Consider the following 21,000-nt stretch of genomic DNA (forward strand, 5'->3'; position numbering starts at 1 on the left):
TAGCTTTGACTTATACGGGCCTTTTTTGGCAAAGTGATGTCTCTGCTTTTTAATCTGCTGTCTAGGTTTGTCATAGCTTTTCTTCCAAGGAGCAACTGTCTTTTAATTTCATGGCTGTATTCACTGTCCTCAGTGATTTTGGAGCCCAATAAAATAAAGTTTGTCACTCTTTACATTTATTTCCCCATTTATGAAGTGATGGGACTAGATCTTCCTTGCTCATGATCTTCCTTTTTTGAATGCTGTTATGTTTTGTTTTTAATTGAAGGATAATTGCTTTTACAGAATTTTGTTGCTTTCTGTCAAACCTCAATATGAATCAGCCATAGGTATACAGATATCCCAGAGAAGGCAATGGCAACCCACTCCAGTACTCTTGCCTCTAAAATCCCATGGGCGGAGGAATCTGGTAGGCTGCAGCCCATGGGGTCATGAAGGCACTTACTGAGCGACTTCATTTTCACTTTCATGTATTGGAGAAGGAAATGGCAACCCACTCCAGTGTTCTTGCCTGGAGAATCCCAGGGATGGCGGAGCCTGGTGGGCTGCCATCTATGGGGTCACACAGAGTCGGACATGACTGAAATGACTTAGCAGCAGCAGCAGCATACATATATCCCCTCCCTTTAGAACTTCCCTCCCATCTCCCTCCCCATCTAGGTTTATACAGAGCCCCTGTTTGAGTTTCCTTAGCTGTACAGCAAATTCCCACTGGATATTTTACATATGGTAATGTAAGTTTCCATGTTACTCTTTCCTTATATCTCACCCTCTCCTCCCATTTCCCCATGTCGACAAGTCTATTATCTATGTCTGTTTCTCCATCACTGCCCTGTAAGTAAATTATTCAGTACCATTTGCCTAGATTCTATATATATGCATTAGAATATGATATTTATCTTCCTCTTTTTGACTTACTTCACTCCGTATTATAGCTTCTAGGTTATTCACCTCAGTAGAAATGACTCAAAGGCATTCCTTTTCATGGCTTAGTAATATTCTATTGTGTATATGTACCACAACTTCTTTATCCATTCATCTGTCAATGGACATCTAGGTTGCTATCATGTTCTAGGTATTGTAAATAGTGCTGCAATGAACAATGGCATACATGTGTCTTTTTCAATTTTGGTTTCCTCAGGGTATATGCCTAGGAGTGCGATTGCTGTGTCATACAGTTTTAAGCCAGCTTTTTCACTCTCCTCTCTCAACTTCATCAAGAGACTCTTTAGTTTCTCTTTACTTTCTGCCATTAAGGTAGTGTCATCTGCATATCTGAGGTTATTGATTTATCTCTCTACAATCTTAATCCTACCTTGTGCTTCATTGAGCCTGGCATTTGGCATGATCTAATCTAAGAATAGCAAGGAGAGATAAGAAAGCTTTCCTCAGTGATCAATGCAAAGAAATAGAGGGAAACAACAGAATGGGAAAGACTAGAGATCTCTTCAAGAAAACTAGAGATAACAAGGGAATATTTCATGCAAAGATGGGCTCAATAAAGGACAAAAATGGTATGGTCCTAACAGAAGCAGAATATATTAATAAGAGGTGGCAAGAATACACAGAAGAACTGTATAAAAAAGATGTTCATGACCAAGATAATCACGATGGTGTGACCACTCACCTAGAGCCAGATACCTTGGAATGTGAAGTCAAGTGGGCCTTAGAAAGCATCACTATGAACAAAGCTAGTGGAGGTGATGGAATTCCAGTTGAGCTATTTCAAATCCTGAAAGATGATGCTGTGAAAGTGCTGCACTCAATATGCCAGCAAATTTGGAAAACTCAGCAGTGGCCAGGGCTGGAAAAGGTCAGTTTTCATTTCAATCTCAAAGAAAGGCAATCCCAAAGAAAGCTCAAAGTACCACACAATTGCACTCATCTCACACGCTAGTAAAGTAATGCTCAAAATTCTCCAAGACAGGCTTCAGCAATACGTGAACTGTGAACTTCCAGGATGTTCAAGCTGATTTCAGAAGAGGCAGAGGAACCAGAGATCAAATTCCCAACATCCACTGGATCATGGAAAAAGCAAGAGAGATCCAAAAAAAAAACACATCTATTTCTGCTTTATTGACTCTGCCAAAGCCTTTGACTGTGTGGATCACAATAAACTGTGGGAAATTCTGACAGAGATGGGAATACCAGGCCACTTGACCTGCCTCTTAAGAAACCTATATGCAGGTTAGGAAGCAACAGTTTGAACTGGACATAGAACAACAGACTGCTTCCAAATAGGAAAAGGAGTACATCAAGGCTGTGATATTTTCACCCTACTTATTTAACTTCTACGCAGAGTATATCATGAGAAACGCTGGGCTGGAAGAAGCACAGGCTGGAATCAAGATTGCCAGGAGAAATATCAAGAACCTCAGATATGCAGATGACACCACCCTTATGGAAGAAAGTGAAGAGGAACTAAAAAGCCTCTTGATGAAAGTGAAAGAGGAGAGTGACAAAGTTGGCTTAAAGCGCAACATTCATAAAACGAAGATCATGGTATCTGGTTCCATCACTTCATGGGAAATAGATAGGGAAACAGTGGGAACAGTGTCAGACTTTGTTTTTGGGGGCTCCAAAATCACGGCAGATGGTGACTGCAGCCGTGAAATTAAAAGACGCTTACTCCTTGGAAGGAAAGTTATGACCAACCTAGATAGCACATTAAAAAGCAGAGACATTACTTTGCCAGCAAAGGTCCATGTAGTCAAGGCTATGGTTTTTCCACTGGTCATGTATGGATGTGAGAATTGGACTGTGAAGAAAGCTGAGTGCCAAAGAATTGATGCTTTTGAACTGTGATGTTGGAGAAGACTCTTGAGAGTTCCTTAGACTGCAAGGAGATCCAACCCATCCATTCTAAAAGAGATCAGTCCTGGGTGTTCATTGGAAGGACTAATGCTAAAGCTGAAACTCCAATACTTTGGCCACCTCATGCGAAGAGTTGACTCATTGGAAAAGACCCAGATTCTTGGAGGGATTGGGGGCAGGAGGAGAAAGGAACGACAGAAGATGAGATGGCTGGACGGCATCACTGACTAGATGGACATGTGTTTGAGTGAAATCCGGGAGTTGGTGATGGACAGAGAGGACTGGCATGCTGTGATTCATGGGGTTGCAAAGAGTCAGACATGACTAAGCGACTGAACTGAACTGAATCTGCATATAAGTTAAATAAGCAGAGTGACAATAAACAGCCTTGACATATTCCTTTCCCAGTTTGGAACCAGGCCATTATTCCATGTTCGGTTCTAACTGTTGCTTCTTGACTTGCATACAGGTTTCTCATGAGGCAGGTAAGATGACCTGGTGTTCTCAACTCTAAGAATTTTCTATGGATTGCTGTGATCCACACAGGAAATTATTTAGCATAGTCAAGGAAGCAGAACTTCTCCTAATAGCAGAAAATGTCTGTGTTTGTAGAACAGGGTTAAATGGGTGAATAGAATCATAAGGAAAGGGCTCCCCAGTGAGTGATTGGAAGGAAACAAAAGACCTTTGGAGGAACCTGTGTTAAAAAGTTAGAAGAGAAAATTCGGCAAAGACAAAATAGGCTCGGAATAAAAGGTTGAAAATACATTTCAGTTTGGGGCATCCCAGATGGCACAGTGGTCAAAAATCCACCTGTCAATGTAGCATATAAAAGAGAAGCAAATTGAGTCTGATTTGGGAAGAAGCCCTGGAGTAGGCAATGTCAATCCACTCCAGTATTTTTGCCTGGAAGACTCCATGGACAGAGGACCCTCGCAGGCTGGTTGTGACTGAAAACTCATGCACATTTCAGTTTCACAGAATCAGGGAAAGTGTAAAATGAATGTGTAAAGTCAGGAAAAGTAGACCATAATTATGTGACAGCAACACAAAAATAAAAGTCTGGCACCTTCTATGTTGTTTCTGCCATCATTCTGTGCCTGGTAATTTGTAAGGAATATATTGTTTACTTGCCAAAACATATTGGAGGAGAAATATAAACGTGGTTCAAGATTTGTAATATTTTTTGATTAATGGTGTGTGATAAGTGTAAACATGTCCTTTTGTTAAAAAATGTCACTGCTGCTTCAATTATGGTACTAAGGAGGTTAACTGTAGCCTTTGCTATAAGACCTTGGAGAGCCTTGACATTAATGTTGATTCAAAGGACCCGTATCTAGTCTACAAAAGCTGCTTGTAGTTATTACATAAATATGTAGAGATGGCACCTGGAATCAATCTTGATCCAGAAATCTCACAGAAATGCTAAAATATTCACACAGGTATCAAGGGTACCTGAGATTTCTCAGCTTTGTGACTAGCGGATATTGTGTGTAAAATGTCTTTTACGATCATTATTAAATAGTTTAACAAGCTCTAGCAGGACTTTAGCAGACTCAGGGCTTTTGAAAAAGAGGTTTTGGAATATGGAAGTAGCGCTAACTGTGTTTAATGCTTTTTTTCCCCCCAATAAAGCATATCATATATATGCACATTTAGAATGAGGAAAATTGCTCCTACAAAAAATATATATCATGCTTATGATACATTTAGAAAATTCTTAATGCTTTTATTTAGAGGCTTCCCAGGTGGCACAGTGGTAAAGAATCTGCTTGCCAGTGCGCAGGACGCAGGAGGCTTGGGTTTGATCCCTGGGTGGGGAAGTTCCCCTGGAGAAGAAAATGGCAGCAAACTTCAGTATTCTTGCCTTGAGAACCCCATGGACAGAGGAGCCTGGTGGGCTACAGTCCATGGGGTCACAAAGAGTCGGACACGACTGAAGCAACTGAGTATGAGTATAATAAAACTCTGTGGGAGAGGGAGAGGGTGGGAAGATTTGGGAGAATGGCATTGAAACATGTAAAATATCATGTATGAAACGAGATGCCAGTCCAGGTTCAATGCACGATACTGGATGCTTGGGGCTGGTGCACTGGGACGACCTGGAGGGATGGTATGGGGAGGGAGGAGGGAGGAGGGTTCAGGAGGGGGAGCACATGTATACCTGTGATGGATTCATTTTGATGTTTGGCAAAACTAATACAATTATGTAAAGTTTAAAAATAAAATAAAATTTAAAAAAACAGTGCTTCTCAAGTGAATTTCTCAGTTTCTAGCATTCTTTCTTATTCTGTCTATATAGGGGTTAAATTGCTCAAAGTCTAAATTATGGGTAATAAAAATATTATTCCATTCATTTTAACTCATTTGCATTTCTTTGAGTTATTTTAAATTCTAAAAAATCATATAAATATTTAAAATAAAGTTGGTAATGCAATTTTGTCACTAAAAGCCAGTTACTCTTAGTGATGTTCTACTTTAATCTAGTTAATGAAGAAATTATTTATCCATAAAGAGGAGCAATCCACAAAAACTATAATTATTATTATTGATTCTATATAAAGTTGATACCAACTTGATCAGTTTTAAATATTATTTATGATTAAGAATTGGTGGGCCTTTAAGATGTTTATAATATTTTTTTTTTTCTCTCAAGAAGCACACTACTTTCACTAAATAAATGTTTTGGTGCCATATAATTCCAAGCCATTAATGAAAGTTTATTTACAAAATGTTTCTTTTCTTGATAGTCTAAATAAGAAAATAAAAAATATTTGTTATTTCATAAATTGGACTTATATATTTTTTTATTGAAGTTCATAATTATGCAATTTTTTCACAAGTTTTGTATTTTGGGAGTGATTCTGTTCCTGTCAGATTCTGCCCATTGTTGATAACACTCACATATTCAACACACAACATACGTGCTTACCTTAGTGAATATTAGATTAACACCAATATACAGAAAGAAGATTTATGAAATTAAAATAAAATACCAAATTTTCCTTATTTAATTTTAACTTGGCCTAATTCCTGGCTATATGACCTTAAGCAACCTACTACCCTCTGAGAATTTCAGATTTCTTCTCTTAAAAATGGGATTATTAACTTTCAGTTTTCTTGTGAAGATTAGAGATAATGTTCACCATGCACCTGCAAAACTTAGGTGCTCAATGATTGGTACCTGTCAGCAGTAAATGAAATTGAGATCAGCAGCTATACCTTCCTCCTACAAAGATACCCAGGAGGAAGCTAGTGGTTGTAGGGATACTACTATGAACATGTTGACTTTTTACATCATTGACAGAAACTTTGATTAATCCTACAGCACTAATTCAGTGTATGCCAAGATCAGAACAGTTATGCAGTTTTTAGCAATTCCACCTTAAATTCAAAGACTCAGATAAAAAAGAAATTTTCAAAAGCCAGGCAGAAGATCTGTCAATCTGTGTAAAATATTACAGGAGGACAAGTTTTCATTAAGCTTTTCCCAATGTAACACTTCAATCTGTGAGAGTGAAGAGAAGGTACCTGAGGATATAGGACACAGGATCAGTGTCCTAAAATGAAATTTCAAATGATTTCTCTCCTTCAATAGATTTGTTTTGTCCTTGACCTAATTTCTATGCTAATTTATAGGGTTTAAAATTGCTTCATTCTTGGCAAAGCCCATACTTCTCCCTGACTTCTGGCTGACTCTAGGGAACAAGGCTAGATGATACACATACATCATCAGTAAACTGCATTTAGTTAACTGTTCATTATTCAGCAACTGCTGATCCACTTTGTGGATTTTGCATGTCCTTCATTTAGTCTTCTCCTCAATCCTGCTACCTTTCTTTTGATGATTTCACTGCTCATTATCACCTCTACCAGAAGCAAGAAGGAAGAATGTGAAATTTAAATGAATCGAAAATGACTTTGAAATTTATTTTAAGGATAAGGAGAGAAAGTTGAGAATGTGATCTAAAATTAGATCTGGAGTTTTCTGATGACTTCATCCAGCTATACTTATCCCTTTTAAAGTGCTCCTAATGGAGTTCTGGAAATAAAAAGACAGTTCAATTCTACTACATTCCTTCCTCTTGGAAAACAGGGGAAAAGAAGAGATATGTGAAATCTACTTATACAAAGTTTCTAAAACAAAAAGGAAAGTACTATTCAGAATCAGTTCAGTTCAAGTCAGTTCAGTCACTCAGTCATGTCCAACTCTTTGCAATCCCATGGATAGCAGCACGCCAGGCCTCCCTGTCCATCACCAACTATTCAGAATAGACCAATGCTTAACAAAAGTCACCTTTATAAGTTGCACAGTACAGTGGTAAATGTTTTAGAATACAATTTTGTATTACAGTAAATTAGCTTATGTGTGCCCCTTTCATACAAATAATGCAAGATAAATACATATTTATTTCCTAACTATCCAGTTTTCTTAGCTGAAGAACCAATGTGTTTACTTTCTATTAGCCTTACAATTAATTCTTAGTTGTGTAGGGAAAAACACAACAGGATTTTTTCAAAGTTTGCTTTACTTGAACAATAATTTACTGAAATTAGTGATGATGATTATTTAGACGGTAAGTCCATGTCTGACTCTTGCGACTTCATGGACTGTAGCCCACTGGGCTTCTCTGTCCATGGAATCCTCCAGGCAAGAATACTGGATATGGGTTGCCATTTCCTTCTTCAGGGGATCTTCCCAACCCAGGAATCGAACCTGGGTCCCCTGCACTACAGGCAGATTCTTTACCGACTGAGCTATGAGAAACGCTATTATTGTTTCTTTAAAACGTTTGTAAAATTTTAAAATTAATAAAATATAAAACAAAATAACCAGTACTTATGGCAATGTTTAACAGTAGGATTTGGGAAATAATAGATAGTAAAAAAAAAAAAAAAGTAAAGCTCTTTTACTAAGCTATCCTCTAATATTGGGGAGATAATCCTGAGGCCAAAATCTACTACTATTTTAAGAAATAGTGTTTTGAGGATTCTCATTAGCTAGGGACCATCTTTCTTGCTCTCAACTAATACATAAAATGAGGACTAACTAGGAGATTCATAGTTATTCAGACCCTCTCAAGTATACACATGCTTTCAAGTATACACATATTCATCAGTAAAAAAAAAAAAAAATCATAATATATGTTGTTTACAAGTTGTGAGAAGATCTAAGCTAGCACCCCACTCCAGCACTCTTGCCTGGAAAATCCCATGGACAGAGGAGCCTGGTAGGCTGCAGTCCATGGGGTCGCTAAGAGTCGGACACGACTGAGTGACTTCACTTTCACTTTTCACTTTCATGCATTGGAGAAGGAAATGGCAACTCACTCCAGTGTTCTTGCCTGGAGAATCCCAGGGATGGGCGAGCCTGGTGGGCTGCTGTCTATGGGGTCACACAGAGTCGGACATGACTGAAGCGACTTAGCAGCAGCAGCAGCCAAACACTGAGAAGTTCGTGTGTGTGTGTGTGTGTGTGTGCGTGCGAGTGCTCATGCATGCTCAGTCGTGTCTGATTCTTTGCAAACCCATGCCAGGCTGCAGCCCATCAGACTCCTCTGTCTGTGGAGTTTTTCCAGCCAAGAATGCTGGAGTGGGTTGCCATTTCCAACTCCAGGTATCTTCCCAACCCAGGGACTGAACCTATATCTCTTGCATCTCCTGCATTGGCTGGTAGATTCTTTACCACAACACCACCTGGGAAGCACATGTACATGTTTAGGAAACAATATTTGACTAAAGAGGTTTTTACTTCAGAAAGGTCTCAGATAGAAAATCTATGTCTACAATAGTGTTTTTCTCATTGTTGATGAGTGATAAATGCTTGTTGACTCAGCCCCAGGGATCGAACTGATGTCTCCTTCATTAGCAGGCAGATGTTTACTACTGAGCCACCAGGAAAGAATGCTGGAGTGGGTGAGCATGCCCTTCTCTAAGGGATCTTCCTGACTTGGAGATTGAACCCAGGTCTTCTGTATTGCAGGGAGATTCTTTACCATATATTTACAATGATTATATAATATATTTACATGTTATTAAATGTCCCACATATACTGTAATATTCACATTTATTACATATCTATGTGAACATTATACATATACAACATATTTTAAGACATCTAAAGTGACTGCTAAAATCTGTATACGAGACAGCAAAAGAGGCACAGATGTATAGAACAGTCTTTTGGACTCTATGGGAGAGGGAGGGGGGGATGATTTGGGAGAACGGAATTGAAACATGTATAATATCATGTAAGAAACAAATCTCCAGTCCAGGTTTGATGCAGGATACAGGAAGCTTGGGGCTGATGCACTGGGATGACCCAGAGGGATGGTATGGGGAGGGAGGTGGGAGGGGGGTTCAGGATTGGGAACACGTGTACACCCGTGGTGGATTCATGTTGATGTATGGCAAAACCAACACAATATTGTAAAGTAATTAGCCTCTAATTAAAATAAACAAATTTAAATTTAAAAAAATAAAAAATAAAATCATATATTAACACACAAAAAACAAAATAATCTTTTTTTTTTTTCTTTTTATTGAAGTATAGTTGATTTACAATGTTGTGTTAGTTTCTGGTATAAGTGATTCAGTTACACACACACACACATATATATATATATTCTTTTCATATTCTTTTCCATATTGATTTATTACAGGATACTGGATATAGTTCCCTGTCCTATACAATAAGACCTTGTTGTTTGTCCGTTCTCTACATAATAGTTTGCATCTGCTAGTCCCAAACTCCCAATCCAACCCTTCGCAAATCTCCGTACTCCTTGGCAACCCCAAGTCTCTTCTCTGTGCCTGTGAGTCTGTTTCTGTTTGGTAAGTTAATTTCTGTTGCATTTTAGATTCCACATATAAGTGATATCATTTAGTATCTGTCTTTCTGACTTACTTCACTTAGCATGATAATCTTTCGGTCCATCCATGTAGCTGCAAAGGACATAATTTCTTACTTTTTGTGGCTTAGTAATATTCCATGTCTTCTTTATTCAGTCATCTGTCAATGGATATTTAGGTTGTTTCCTTGTCTTCACTTCTGTGAACAGTGCTTCTATAAATGTAAGGGTGCTTGTGTCTTTTCATATCATAGTTTGGATATATGCCCAAAAGTGGGATTGCTGGATTATACAGCAACTCTGTTTTTAGTGTTTTGAAACCTCCATATAGTTCTTCACAGTAATTATACCAATTTGCATTCCCACCACAGTGGAGGTGAATTCCATTTTCTTCATGAATATTATTACTTATTTGTACATTTTTAAATAATTATCATCCTGAATAGTGTGAGTTGGTACCTCAATGTAGTCTTTATTTGCATAAAGTAGTCTTCAAATAAGGTCATATGCCTAATTTGTATTTATTTATAATCTTGAATAACCAGAATGTGGTTCAAAATAAGTTTAATTGTCTGTATATGCATTAATCACATGAAATGTTATGGATAGCATACTGTCATTTAAATACTTTAAATGATATTATCAGAGTTAACTGAAAAATACAAACAAAAACTACCTGGAAAACATAACACTTCACAATTTTAGGAGTTTTAGGGTATGTTTGTTAAATGTACGAAGTTTTATAGACACTTGCAAGGTCACAGAAAATAAAGAGATGAAACCTCAAGGAGAGAATGCTTGCAATAAATGAAAATTATTATTAACCTTCTGCATTATGCTGTAATAAAATAAAGATCAAACTAACCTATGTATCATTATGTAATTTCTATCAAAGACATATATCTGGTAAGCTAGTTCTATCATATATGTGTATGTAGTGTGTATGGGTATTTTTATATGAAATTGAAGCAGAGAGATCTGATGGCTTGCCTAAAGTCACACAGTAACTTCATAACAACCTAGAGAAGGTATCCAAATCCCCTGGTTCAGCTCAGTGTCATCTATTTCATCAAGTTGTTTTCTTTGTCTATAGAAAAAATAAGCTTGGGAGGCTTATAATCTAGCTATTCTTCTAAACTGATTTTTACAGAACACCTGGGAAGCAGGCCCAGAGCAAATGAGACATCTGAGAAGTTCATAAGTATTATTTTCAAGGGGTTAATAGCATAGAAGCTCTCTTAGTCTTCCTTAGAAAGAAATATGTGACACCAGATGCCAGGTCACAGAGCTGGCTCATAAGGAACAGGAGTTTGGGGACACTTTCACAGTGCCAAGTTAAGAAGATACAAGAGAAGAAAAAAAGGAATTTGCTCTTTTCTTTTTATTTCTAAGCTCATTTACAGTTTAAACCTGCATGAAATCTCTACTTAGATCTTCAGAGGAAAGATAATAAGTAGCTCAGTTAATAGTTTGGGATGTGTCATGTAAGATGCTACCCCAAATTGTGCTGGCCTTGATGACAAACTTCCATGAAGAAACTTTGCAATAACCACAACAACTTAAAGCAAAGGTGGTTATTACTGTCTCAAACATTATCTCCAGAATGTTTAATTTCTGTGTTTTGACTTATAATTTATATGGTCATGCTTTATAGAAACACTAGAGAAAATTATTGTTGATTGTAGTGTCCTTCTAGACAAAGGATAAACTAAAGAAAACAAATCCCAAATTTTCACCAAAATAGAAGGTCTTAACCTGTTGGGGAGGGGATAACCTGTAAGGAAATATAGTCTACCACTGTTGCTATCTGTACAGATGTAGAATTAATTCAGATTGTATGTCTAAGCTGTATGTATCCTGACTTTGGATGGATTGCCTAATTCTGCTCATGTGCCTCAAACTTCCAGAAGCTGTGAGTATTGTGTGATGACATAAATTAAACACATTTCAGAAGCAGCTTTCTTCTGATTTTTGAAGTTGGTTATGTTTCAACTTCAGATTCCAAAGTAATCATTTACCAATCATGTGGTAAAAGTTCAGCTGTAGGGCAGAACAAGCAGCTCAGGAAGCAAGGAGAGGCAAAGCATACTTCTCTGACTGTTTTGTTTACCAACTGTGTGATGGCCTTGCACCTACCTGTACATGTTCATGTGTGTTTACCACTTCATCAGCATTACAATTTCACTTCAAAGAGCTTAAAGGAGCTAATTTTATAAGCCAGACTTGTATTATAAGAAGTTTTGTTTGTGAACTCCATGTATAGCTACACTAACGCAATAAGAAGCTGTTACACACACCAGGTTTTCTGATGTAGTGTGGCATCAATATTTAGGACTTTTGTGTCTCTAGGATTGGTAGAGATGAGGAGAAAATAGGAAGTGTTAGAAGCAAAACAATTAGCTCTGCTAAGCAATTTATATTCTATTCAGCATACAGTAGAAGAAGAAAAAAATTAAAGTGGACCCTATGGAAAACATAGGATGTCAGATCTTTCTCCAAACCAAGAGAAAGACTTTTCTATTCCAGGCTCAGTGGTTAGTTACTCATCGGGAGGGCTTTATGTTTAAGACACTACGCAGGATATATGAAAACCTAGTGGTGAAGTGAAATGTCTACTCTGGGAAAGGCCAATGGTCTTTCCCATTAGGCACCCTGCAGATCAAAGAGTGTTTCACAGATTTAATACACTGTGGTTTCTCAGTGTATTAAGATACATACAGCCCTGATTGTATAAATTAGAATTTTGTCATATGTCTAGTGCCAGAGTCAAAGGGTCTATCCAGGCATTTTGCACCACACTCCTGCAGTATTCCTTTCCCAGTAAGCATTCCAAGAAAAAAAAAAAAAATAACCTGAAGTAGCCTTTATTTCTAAAAAGCCTAGACTTCAGTAAAGAAAAGGAAGAAAGACAGTCATGTCCAACTCTTGCGACGACCTTATAGACTATAGCCTGACAGGCTCCTCTGTCCACAGGATTCTCCAGGCAAGAATACTGGAGTGGGTTGCCATTTCCTCCTCTAGGGGATATTCCCAACCTAGGAATGAACCCAGATTTCCAGCATTGCAGGCAGATTCTTTACCAACTGAGCTATGCCGGAAGCCCCAGGCTTCAGTAAGTGCGCTGTAAAAAAACAAAAAACAAACAAACAACAACAACAAAAAACACCTCTTTTCCTTAGAGAAATATGGTAAAATTGCTTGCAGGTAGAACCACTTGTGCTACCAAGCAATAGTTTCCACCCTCCCCTTTGGCTCTTTACCTTAGCCAGAAGCCGCGACTCTCTTAAAAACCACAAGGCAGATACCCAAGGACGCTTGCGCCTACGACATGAAAAGTGCCGCCACCAACAGCCACCAACAGCGAAGCTTCAAAATTAAAGCATATTGAAATGTTCACCGAGTTCCCATATTTGCTTCTTAGCTTGAGACCGCCTTACAAAGAGCTTGAAATCCCTTCCCTCCGCAGAAAAAGTGGGGTTTCTTCCTCCTTGCAAATATTGCTGAATCCAAGTCTCCGATGAACTGGTGGCAAAGCTGGCATTTGGGGATCGCGCCTATGGTTGCTTTGTAGCGCGGACTTGCTATTCGGATATAAATGCATACTTATTCTCCATTCGGATATGAATGCATACTTATTTACTCGCTATGCTCTATTCGGATATAAATGCAGAGTTATTTATTTAATCTAATTTTCCCTCTCACATTTTCAACCTGTGGACTTGGGTCCTGACTGGTGCTGTGAGGAGAGAGGCCGGGGCCATGCTCCTGGAGCCGGACCAGGTAGAGCCTAGCCGCGGTCTTCCGAGGCAAGTCCCAGCTCCGGCTCCTCAGGCCGGGTCTGGACGTGCCCACGTGCGGAGCAGGAAATCACGACCGTGCCCCAGCGCCCCCACGCCTTTCTGGCCTCCAGGAACTGCTGTCCTTGATTGACAAGCCGGGGACTATTGGCTGAAGTTCCCCCCGCGATTTGCATGCCCAGAGAGGGAGTGTCCTCTGCCGCCCTCCTGCGCCACCGCGCAGCCCGCAGCCTCCCGGGGAATGCGCGGCGGCGGGGATGCGTGCGGCTCACAGGCCGGGGCAGTAAGCTGGAGTCGGGCGACCTGGCGCCCGCGCCCGGATATGGGGAGTCTCAGTCGTCCTAGCAGCAGCGCCAGCCACGGAAACCTGCCGGTAAGGGTTGAGATCCAGGAGTCCCGCGGCCCTGACAGGGTGCAGCACCGTGGTGCCGTTCCTACTCCTTTACGTTTTTCAAATCTTTTTACCTTATTCCAAACTTCACGGGAAGGTTGAGGGGAGGGAAAGGGAGTTTGGGATAATGTCTCTTCATGTTAGCAAGGAATAGGCAAGTCCTTGGGTAATAAGAAGTTTCTGAAGCACGAATGGCAGAAGACGAGGTGAAAGGGGTTAGGGTGTGCTCATATGGCTTTAAGATAGAGGGGTTTCTTTGGCCGGCATCTGGCTTTGACTGTCTACTGCAACTGACGAATTGTTTTTGCATTTCGTTTTCCGCGTTTGCTACTCTTTACCTAGGAAGGAGGATTAGTGAGAGCTTATCATTGGGTGGAAATTCAGATCTTTTCGATTTGATTTTAGGTACGTGTTAAAACGAAGATCAATTCTTCAGACCTAAAGGGTTTATTTAGTGGAGTAGGGAGTCCGAGGGGCTAGAGCGTCTATGTTTTTATTGTGGTTGTTGTTGTTATCGGTCTCATAGCAAGGGATGTAAGACATTTCGCGTTCCTGGGACCTTAGCTGTAGAAACATTTCAGTGGGAAAAAATAAAGAGCCCACTTCTCGGTCCTCTCCACTACCAGCCCCCTCCCTCCCCGTGACCTACCCTGCCGCGCGGTACAGTCCCTCCACCATACTTCCCGGGGCGCTTGATGGTTTGGGATTCTGAACCTTTACTGAGTGAGGGTGATGGGGAACCGGGCGAGAGCCGGGGTGGGTGGGGTGCGGTGCAGAAAGTAAACAGAAAATAAGTTTTGGAGACAGCGTTGCCGCGCAGATCTCTCCCTTGCAGCAAGTTTCCTCTTAACCCTGTTTTGACTGGAGCCTTTGCCTTTGAGAATGGGGATGGAGCCGGAAGAAGCCCGGGGCACGCGTTCTGACTCCAATTCCGCGTGTATGTAACAAGCCTTCTCTCCCCCCACTCCCTCGCCCCCCACCCCGCCCCATTCAGCATCTGCTTCTGTTCTTCCTCTTCGTGGGACCGTTCAACTGTCTGGCGAGTTACAGCCGGGCCACAGAGATTCTGTACAGCCTGAACGAGGGGCTGCCGGCAGGGGTGCTCATCGGCAGCCTGGCGGAGGACCTGCGGCTGCTGCCCAGCGCAGGGGGGCAGGACCTGCTGTCTCAGTCGCCTCAGCACAGCGTCGCCGAGAGGAACCCTCCTCTCTCCTTCAGCCTGGCCTCCCAGGGGCTGAGTGGCCAGTACGTGACCCTAGACAACCGCTCAGGGGAGCTACACACTTCTGCCCAGGAGATCGACCGGGAGGCCTTGTGTCTTGAAGGAGGCGGAGGGATTGCCTGGGGGGGCAGCATTTCCATCTCCTCTTCGCCTTCTGCTGACTCTTGTCTTTTGCTTCTGGATGTCCTAGTCCTGCCTCAGGAATACTTTAGGTTTGTGAAGGTAAAAATCGCTATCCGGGACATCAATGACAATGCCCCGCGGTTCCCTATTTCCCAAATATCAGTTTGGGTCCCAGAAAATGCACCTGTAAACACCCGGCTGGCCATAGAGCATCCCGCAGTGGACCCAGATATGGGCACTAATGGTGTTCAGACCTACCGGTTGCTGGACTACCATCGTATGTTCACCCTGGACGTGGAGGAGAATGAGAATGGGGAGCGCACCCCCTATCTAATTGTCATGGGACTGTTGGACAGAGAGACCCAGGACCAGTATGTGAGCATCATCATAGCTGAGGATGGTGGGTCTCCACCACTGATAGGCAGTGCCACCCTCACCATTGGAATAAGTGACATTAATGACAATTGCCCACTCTTCACAGACTCACAAATCAACATCACTGTGTATGGGAATGCTACTGTGGGCACACCAATTGCAGCTGTTCAGGCTGTGGACAGAGACTTGGGAAACAATGCTCAGATCACCTACTCTTACAGTCAGAAAGTTCCACAAGCATCCAAGGATTTATTCCATTTGAATGAAAACACCGGGGTCATTAAACTTTTCAGTAAGATTGGAGGAAGTGTTCTGCAAACACACAAGCTCACCATCCTTGCTAATGGGCCAGGCTGCATCCCTGCTGTGATCACTGCCCTGGTGACTATTATCAAAGTCATTTTCAGGCCACCTGAAATCGTCCCTCGTTATATAGCAAATCAAATAGATGGTATTATTTACCTGAAAGAATTGGAACCTGTTAACACTCCAATTGCATTCTTTACCATAAGAGATCCAGAAGGTAAATACAAGGTCAACTGCTATCTGGATGGTGAAGGACCATTTAGGTTATTGCCCTACAAACCATACAGTAATGAGTATCTTCTAGAAACGACAAAACCTATGGATTATGAGCTACAGCAATTCTATGAAATAGCCATAGTAGCTTGGAACTCTGAGGGATTTCAAGTCAAAAAAATGATTAAAGTGCAACTTTTAGATGACAATGATAATGCTCCTGTTTTCCTTCAACCCTTGGTAGAACTAACCATTGAAGAAAATAATGCACCCAATGCCTTTTTGACTAAGCTAGATGCTACAGATGCTGACAGTGGAGAGAGGGGCCAAGTTTCATATTTTCTGGGACCTGATGCTCCATCATATTTTTCCTTAGACAGTGTCACAGGAATTCTGACAGTTTCTACTCAGCTGGATCGAGAGGAGAAAGAAAAGTATAGGTACACAGTCAGAGCTGTTGACTCTGGGAAGCCACCCCAAGAATCAGTAGCTACTGTGGTTATCACAGTGTTGGATAAAAATGACAACAGCCCTAGGTTCATCAACAAGGACTTCAGCTTCTTTGTGCCAGAAAATTTTCCAGGATACGGTGAAATTGGAGTAATTAGTGTCACAGATGCCGATACTGGGCAAAACGGATGGGTTGCTCTCTCCGTGGTGAACCAGAGTGATATTTTTGTCATAGATACTGGAAAGGGCCTGCTGAGAGCTAAAGTCTCTTTGGACAGAGAGCAGCAAAGCTCCTACACTTTGTGGGTTGAAGCCGTTGATGGTGGTACGCCTCCCCTCTCCTCTACTGCAAAAATCACAATTCTCCTTCTAGACATTAACGACAACCCGCCTCTTGTTTTATTTCCTCAGTCTAACATGTCTTACTTGTTGGTGTTGCCTTCTACTCTCCCTGGCTCACTAGTTACAGAGGTCTATGCAGTTGACAAAGACACAGGCATGAATGCTGTCATAGCCTATAGCATCATAGGGAGAAGAGGGCCTAGGCCCGAATCCTTTAGAATTGACCCTAAAACTGGCAACATTACTTTGGAAGAGGCATTGCTGCAGACAGATTATGGGCTCCATCGTTTATTGGTGAAAGTGAGTGATCATGGTTATCCAGAACCTCTCCATTCCACAGTTATGGTGAATCTATTTGTCAATGACACTGTCAGTAATGAAAGCTACATTGAGAATCTTCTAAGAAAGGAACCAGAAATTAGCATAGAGGAGAAAGAACCACAGATTTCAATAGAACCAACTCATAGGAAAGCTGAATCCGTGTCCTGTATGCCCACATTAGTAGCTCTATCTGTAATAAGCTTGAGTTCTATCACATTCTTAACAGGGATGGGCATATATATCTGTTTAAGGAGAGAGAAGAAACACCATAGGGAGGATGAAAATTTGGAAGTACAAACTCCATTAAAAGGAAAAATTGACTTGCATATGAGAGAGAGGAAACCAATGGATATTTCTAATATTTGATTTTTTTTTTTTTTTTTGCTGTGGAATAGAAGAGATATTTCAACTGATTTCGGGGATTTCTCACCACCAAAACAAGAATGTGGATGGCAGTTCGAATGAAGGACATCTAATTTATAACTTGTACTATATTGTAAATAGCTGTTTACAGGTTTTTAAATTCAAAATCAGAAGTTATAATATGTGTACAGAAATTTTTAAATGAAATTGGTACTAACAGCTATGGAGCTGTTATTTAGAAAATCTTGGACATGATTTGCAGCTTTCATACACCAAGCAGATGATTGTTAAAACCTAGGAATAAGGTAAGAAAATGTACATTGCATTTTTTGTCTAAAAAGTCCTTTAACCACAAGAGGGCTTCAACTGCTCCTTTGCAGGGAACTATTTTAAGGTATTGTACATGACAGTTGTACATGAAATTAATGAAAGAGTCTATTTTAAATATATTGTTTTTAACATTAAACAAAGATGAGATTAAATGGGATTTCACCCTACTTAAATATATGATTAAAAAGAAAATAAATGCATTTGTAAACAGAATGTTTATTACTTCACAAATGCATCATGTATAATTTGAAATAGAAGGCATCTTTAATTTGAAAAAGAAGGCATCTGTGAAGAAGCACAGTTCTTTTTTAGCAAGGATAAATATTTTGCCATGTGTTAAAGATCTGATGTGCTGAAGAATAATCCACTTTCTGTGTACTCTCGTGGCTTTCTATTTGCTTTACCACTGCATTTACTGTTAATACAGGAAATTCTTTCTTAAAGAAAATGTAACTAGAAGCTATGTCCAAGAAAAACAACCAGAAGCAAAGATATGTTTCAATCCTTAGTTGCTTAATAGGTATTTATGACATTTTGATGCTTTCACAACTCGTCAGTAGTACTTTATATTTGGGCTTTGTGTTAGATCTTATATACTTAAATTCATGTGTTACATAAAAAAAAAAGAAACCTTATTAAAATTTTTCTAGAAGCTGGTGGACACTATCTGTTGTTTTAGCAGGACCTTTTCTATGAAAGTTATACTTATCATTTTATTGTTGTTTAGGTTTGTTGGCTACCATTTCTGGCTTCCTTTCTTTGGCTTTGGATTAGTTCCAAGAGTTTATTTGTAAGCCCAGCAGCAGACCTCTTTGATAATTTAGCTTTTACTGAATGCTTTGCAGTGAAGCAAGCTGGTTTATCAGTGATTGATCACCCTCACTTTATTGTGTGAGCTGGAAATTTTATTTTATATGAGAGCTATAGCAAAATTATCTGTGTAAACAAAGAATTTATTAGCTTAAATTGGATCATTCTACTTTTTGGCATCATGTGTCTGTACTGTACCAAAAGTGTTTATATATCTGCAAATTAAAGGTATATATTTTCATAATTTTCTCATTTTTACTATTTTATATTTGAACATGGGTTTGTTGTTTTACTGAAGTGCCCATTAATAGAATTCATCTGCTTTTAAATATAAATATGAGTAAATTTTAAATATTATGTTATGCTAAAGTTTACATTATACTAATTTATTACTTAAATAAACATTGGGTAAATTATTAAACATATGTGTAATTATAGACATATATATATGTCTGTGTGTGTGTGTGTATCATAGACAAAGACTGTGGTTATGTACTTGATAGTTCATATGAAAATTTATAGCCATGCATGTGTACATGCATATTTATTTACTATGACTTAGAAACAAGTATAAACACTCATTTTAATTTCATATTCTCTATTAACTCTGTTATAAACTTCAATTTTAAAATAAAAACACGTTGCAAAAAAAATTAAATACAAAAATTAAGATCTTTTGAATATGTATTAATTCATTTTCTTATTTTCAATTTGACAATTTAAATAAGTATGATAATAAGATATGAAACAGTAGTGCTTGCTACAAAAGGGAAATATACTTTTATTGGAAATTCCTTTCGTTTGAGACCCAACTGAGCTAAGAAACTAAGATTATTTAGCTCCCCAAACTTTTCATTCATAATTGATATAGCCCTCCAAACTTCATTTGTAATTAATATAGGGTAATGGAGGAAATCATTCTCCACCTGTTATTTTTATATCTATTTCTATTTTTTACACAAAGGAACTACATGTGAAAGAAGTAGCACCATTAAAAAAAAAAAAAAAACAGCCCTCCATAATTGCAATGATTTAATTATCAGTATAAATAGCAGAATACTTTACTCACTTCTGAATTTGAAGAGGTTCATGTGTTTGGGGATACAGATTTCATCTCTAGCATTAAAAAATGCCTTTAACATTAATAAAAGGACATATTTTGATAACTTCTTGTGCCAGGATTTCCTTTACAAAAACATCTCATTCACACTAAAAACATTTATAACAAGGGAAATTAAAGTAAATTAAGCTCAAAGATAAAAGCCCCTTTTTACTAACACCTTGTGCTAGAATGGCTGCCAAAATGTATGCTAATCATGTCAATGTTGCTAGTTGAGCTGGCACAAAAATAAATGTTCCATTCATTAAAAGCCCTAATATCCATTTAACAGTTTGAGGACCAGTGCGTCTTCTTTGCCCAATTTAATGAAGAGGATTGCTCTGATCTTTGCACTGCCAAATCCATTCTTATACTACAGAGAAAATTGTTCATTAATTTGGATTGGGAAATTTAAAGTAACAAAGCAATTTCAGCTACAAGTGAGGAAACAGTTTGCATTACTTGACTGTTTAGATGCCTTGACCCTATTAAAAAAAAAAAAAAAAAGGTTCTCTTGGAAGTTATGCTATCAATGGTAGTTAAAAGGAAAAGGAAAAAGAAATTCTTCTTTTAAAACAATTGTGTAGAATACATGTATTAAAAATCCAAAGCCTTTGTCTTTTTGAGTGCTTTACATGTGTTTTATGTAGACACCAGGCATAATCTTGCCTATAAAGTAGCATCACTGAAGCAATATTGTGTGTGCTAAGTCATTTCAGTCATGTCCAACTCTGTGTGACCCCATGGACTGTAGCCAGACTCCTCTGTCCATGGGATTTCTCAGGCATGAATACTGGATTGGGTATCCTGGTTCCTTCTCCAGGGGATATTCTCAACCTAGGGATGGAACCCATATCTCTCATGTCTCCTGCATTAGCAGACATGTTCTTTACTAATAGCACCATCTGGGAAGCAATACTAGGGACAGTGCATAAAGTGGACTTGACTGCAATAATACCTATCTTGAGAATTCTAATTTATACTTCTAGAACATCTCAATTGACAATTGCAAAAAAGGGAAAATACAATCCTCTCCTGAGCTTATGGAGACTCCAGTTCTAATCTATCTCAGCACAGAGAACTGGGGTGCTGACCTGTGGCAGAAAAAAGAAAAGAGTAATGAAAGGACAGTGTTGAGCATATGGAGCTCTTCAACTCATTGGACAGTCTCAGCTCACAGACAAGGGACACA

At 39.3% G+C, this 21,000-nt stretch overlaps 1 protein-coding gene across 1 annotated transcript; it reads left to right on the forward strand.

Moving 5' to 3' along the window:
• Positions 1-13,704: 13,704 nt before the first annotated feature.
• On the forward strand, positions 13,705-19,178 carry PCDH20 (protocadherin 20). The gene is made up of 2 exons (XM_005896163.2): positions 13,705-13,836; positions 14,849-19,178. The coding sequence occupies exons 1-2, from the start codon at positions 13,705-13,707 to the stop codon at positions 17,570-17,572; spliced, it is 2,856 nt and encodes a 951-aa protein (XP_005896225.1). The 3' UTR covers positions 17,573-19,178.
• The last annotated feature ends 1,822 nt before the right edge of the window (positions 19,179-21,000 follow it).

Source organism: Bos mutus, chromosome 12 (assembly GCF_027580195.1).
Source record: "Bos mutus isolate GX-2022 chromosome 12, NWIPB_WYAK_1.1, whole genome shotgun sequence".
Lineage (NCBI taxonomy): Eukaryota > Metazoa > Chordata > Mammalia > Artiodactyla > Bovidae > Bos > Bos mutus.

Excerpts from the sequence above, each read along its gene's own strand:
- PCDH20 (XM_005896163.2), top strand. The coding sequence starts at position 13,705 with ATGCGCGGCGGCGGGGATGCGTGCGGCTCACAGGCCGGGGCAGTAAGC. Across the intron at positions 13,837-14,848 it reads CCAGCCACGGAAACCTGCCG|CATCTGCTTCTGTTCTTCCT; the intron begins GTAAGGGTTGAG and ends CGCCCCATTCAG.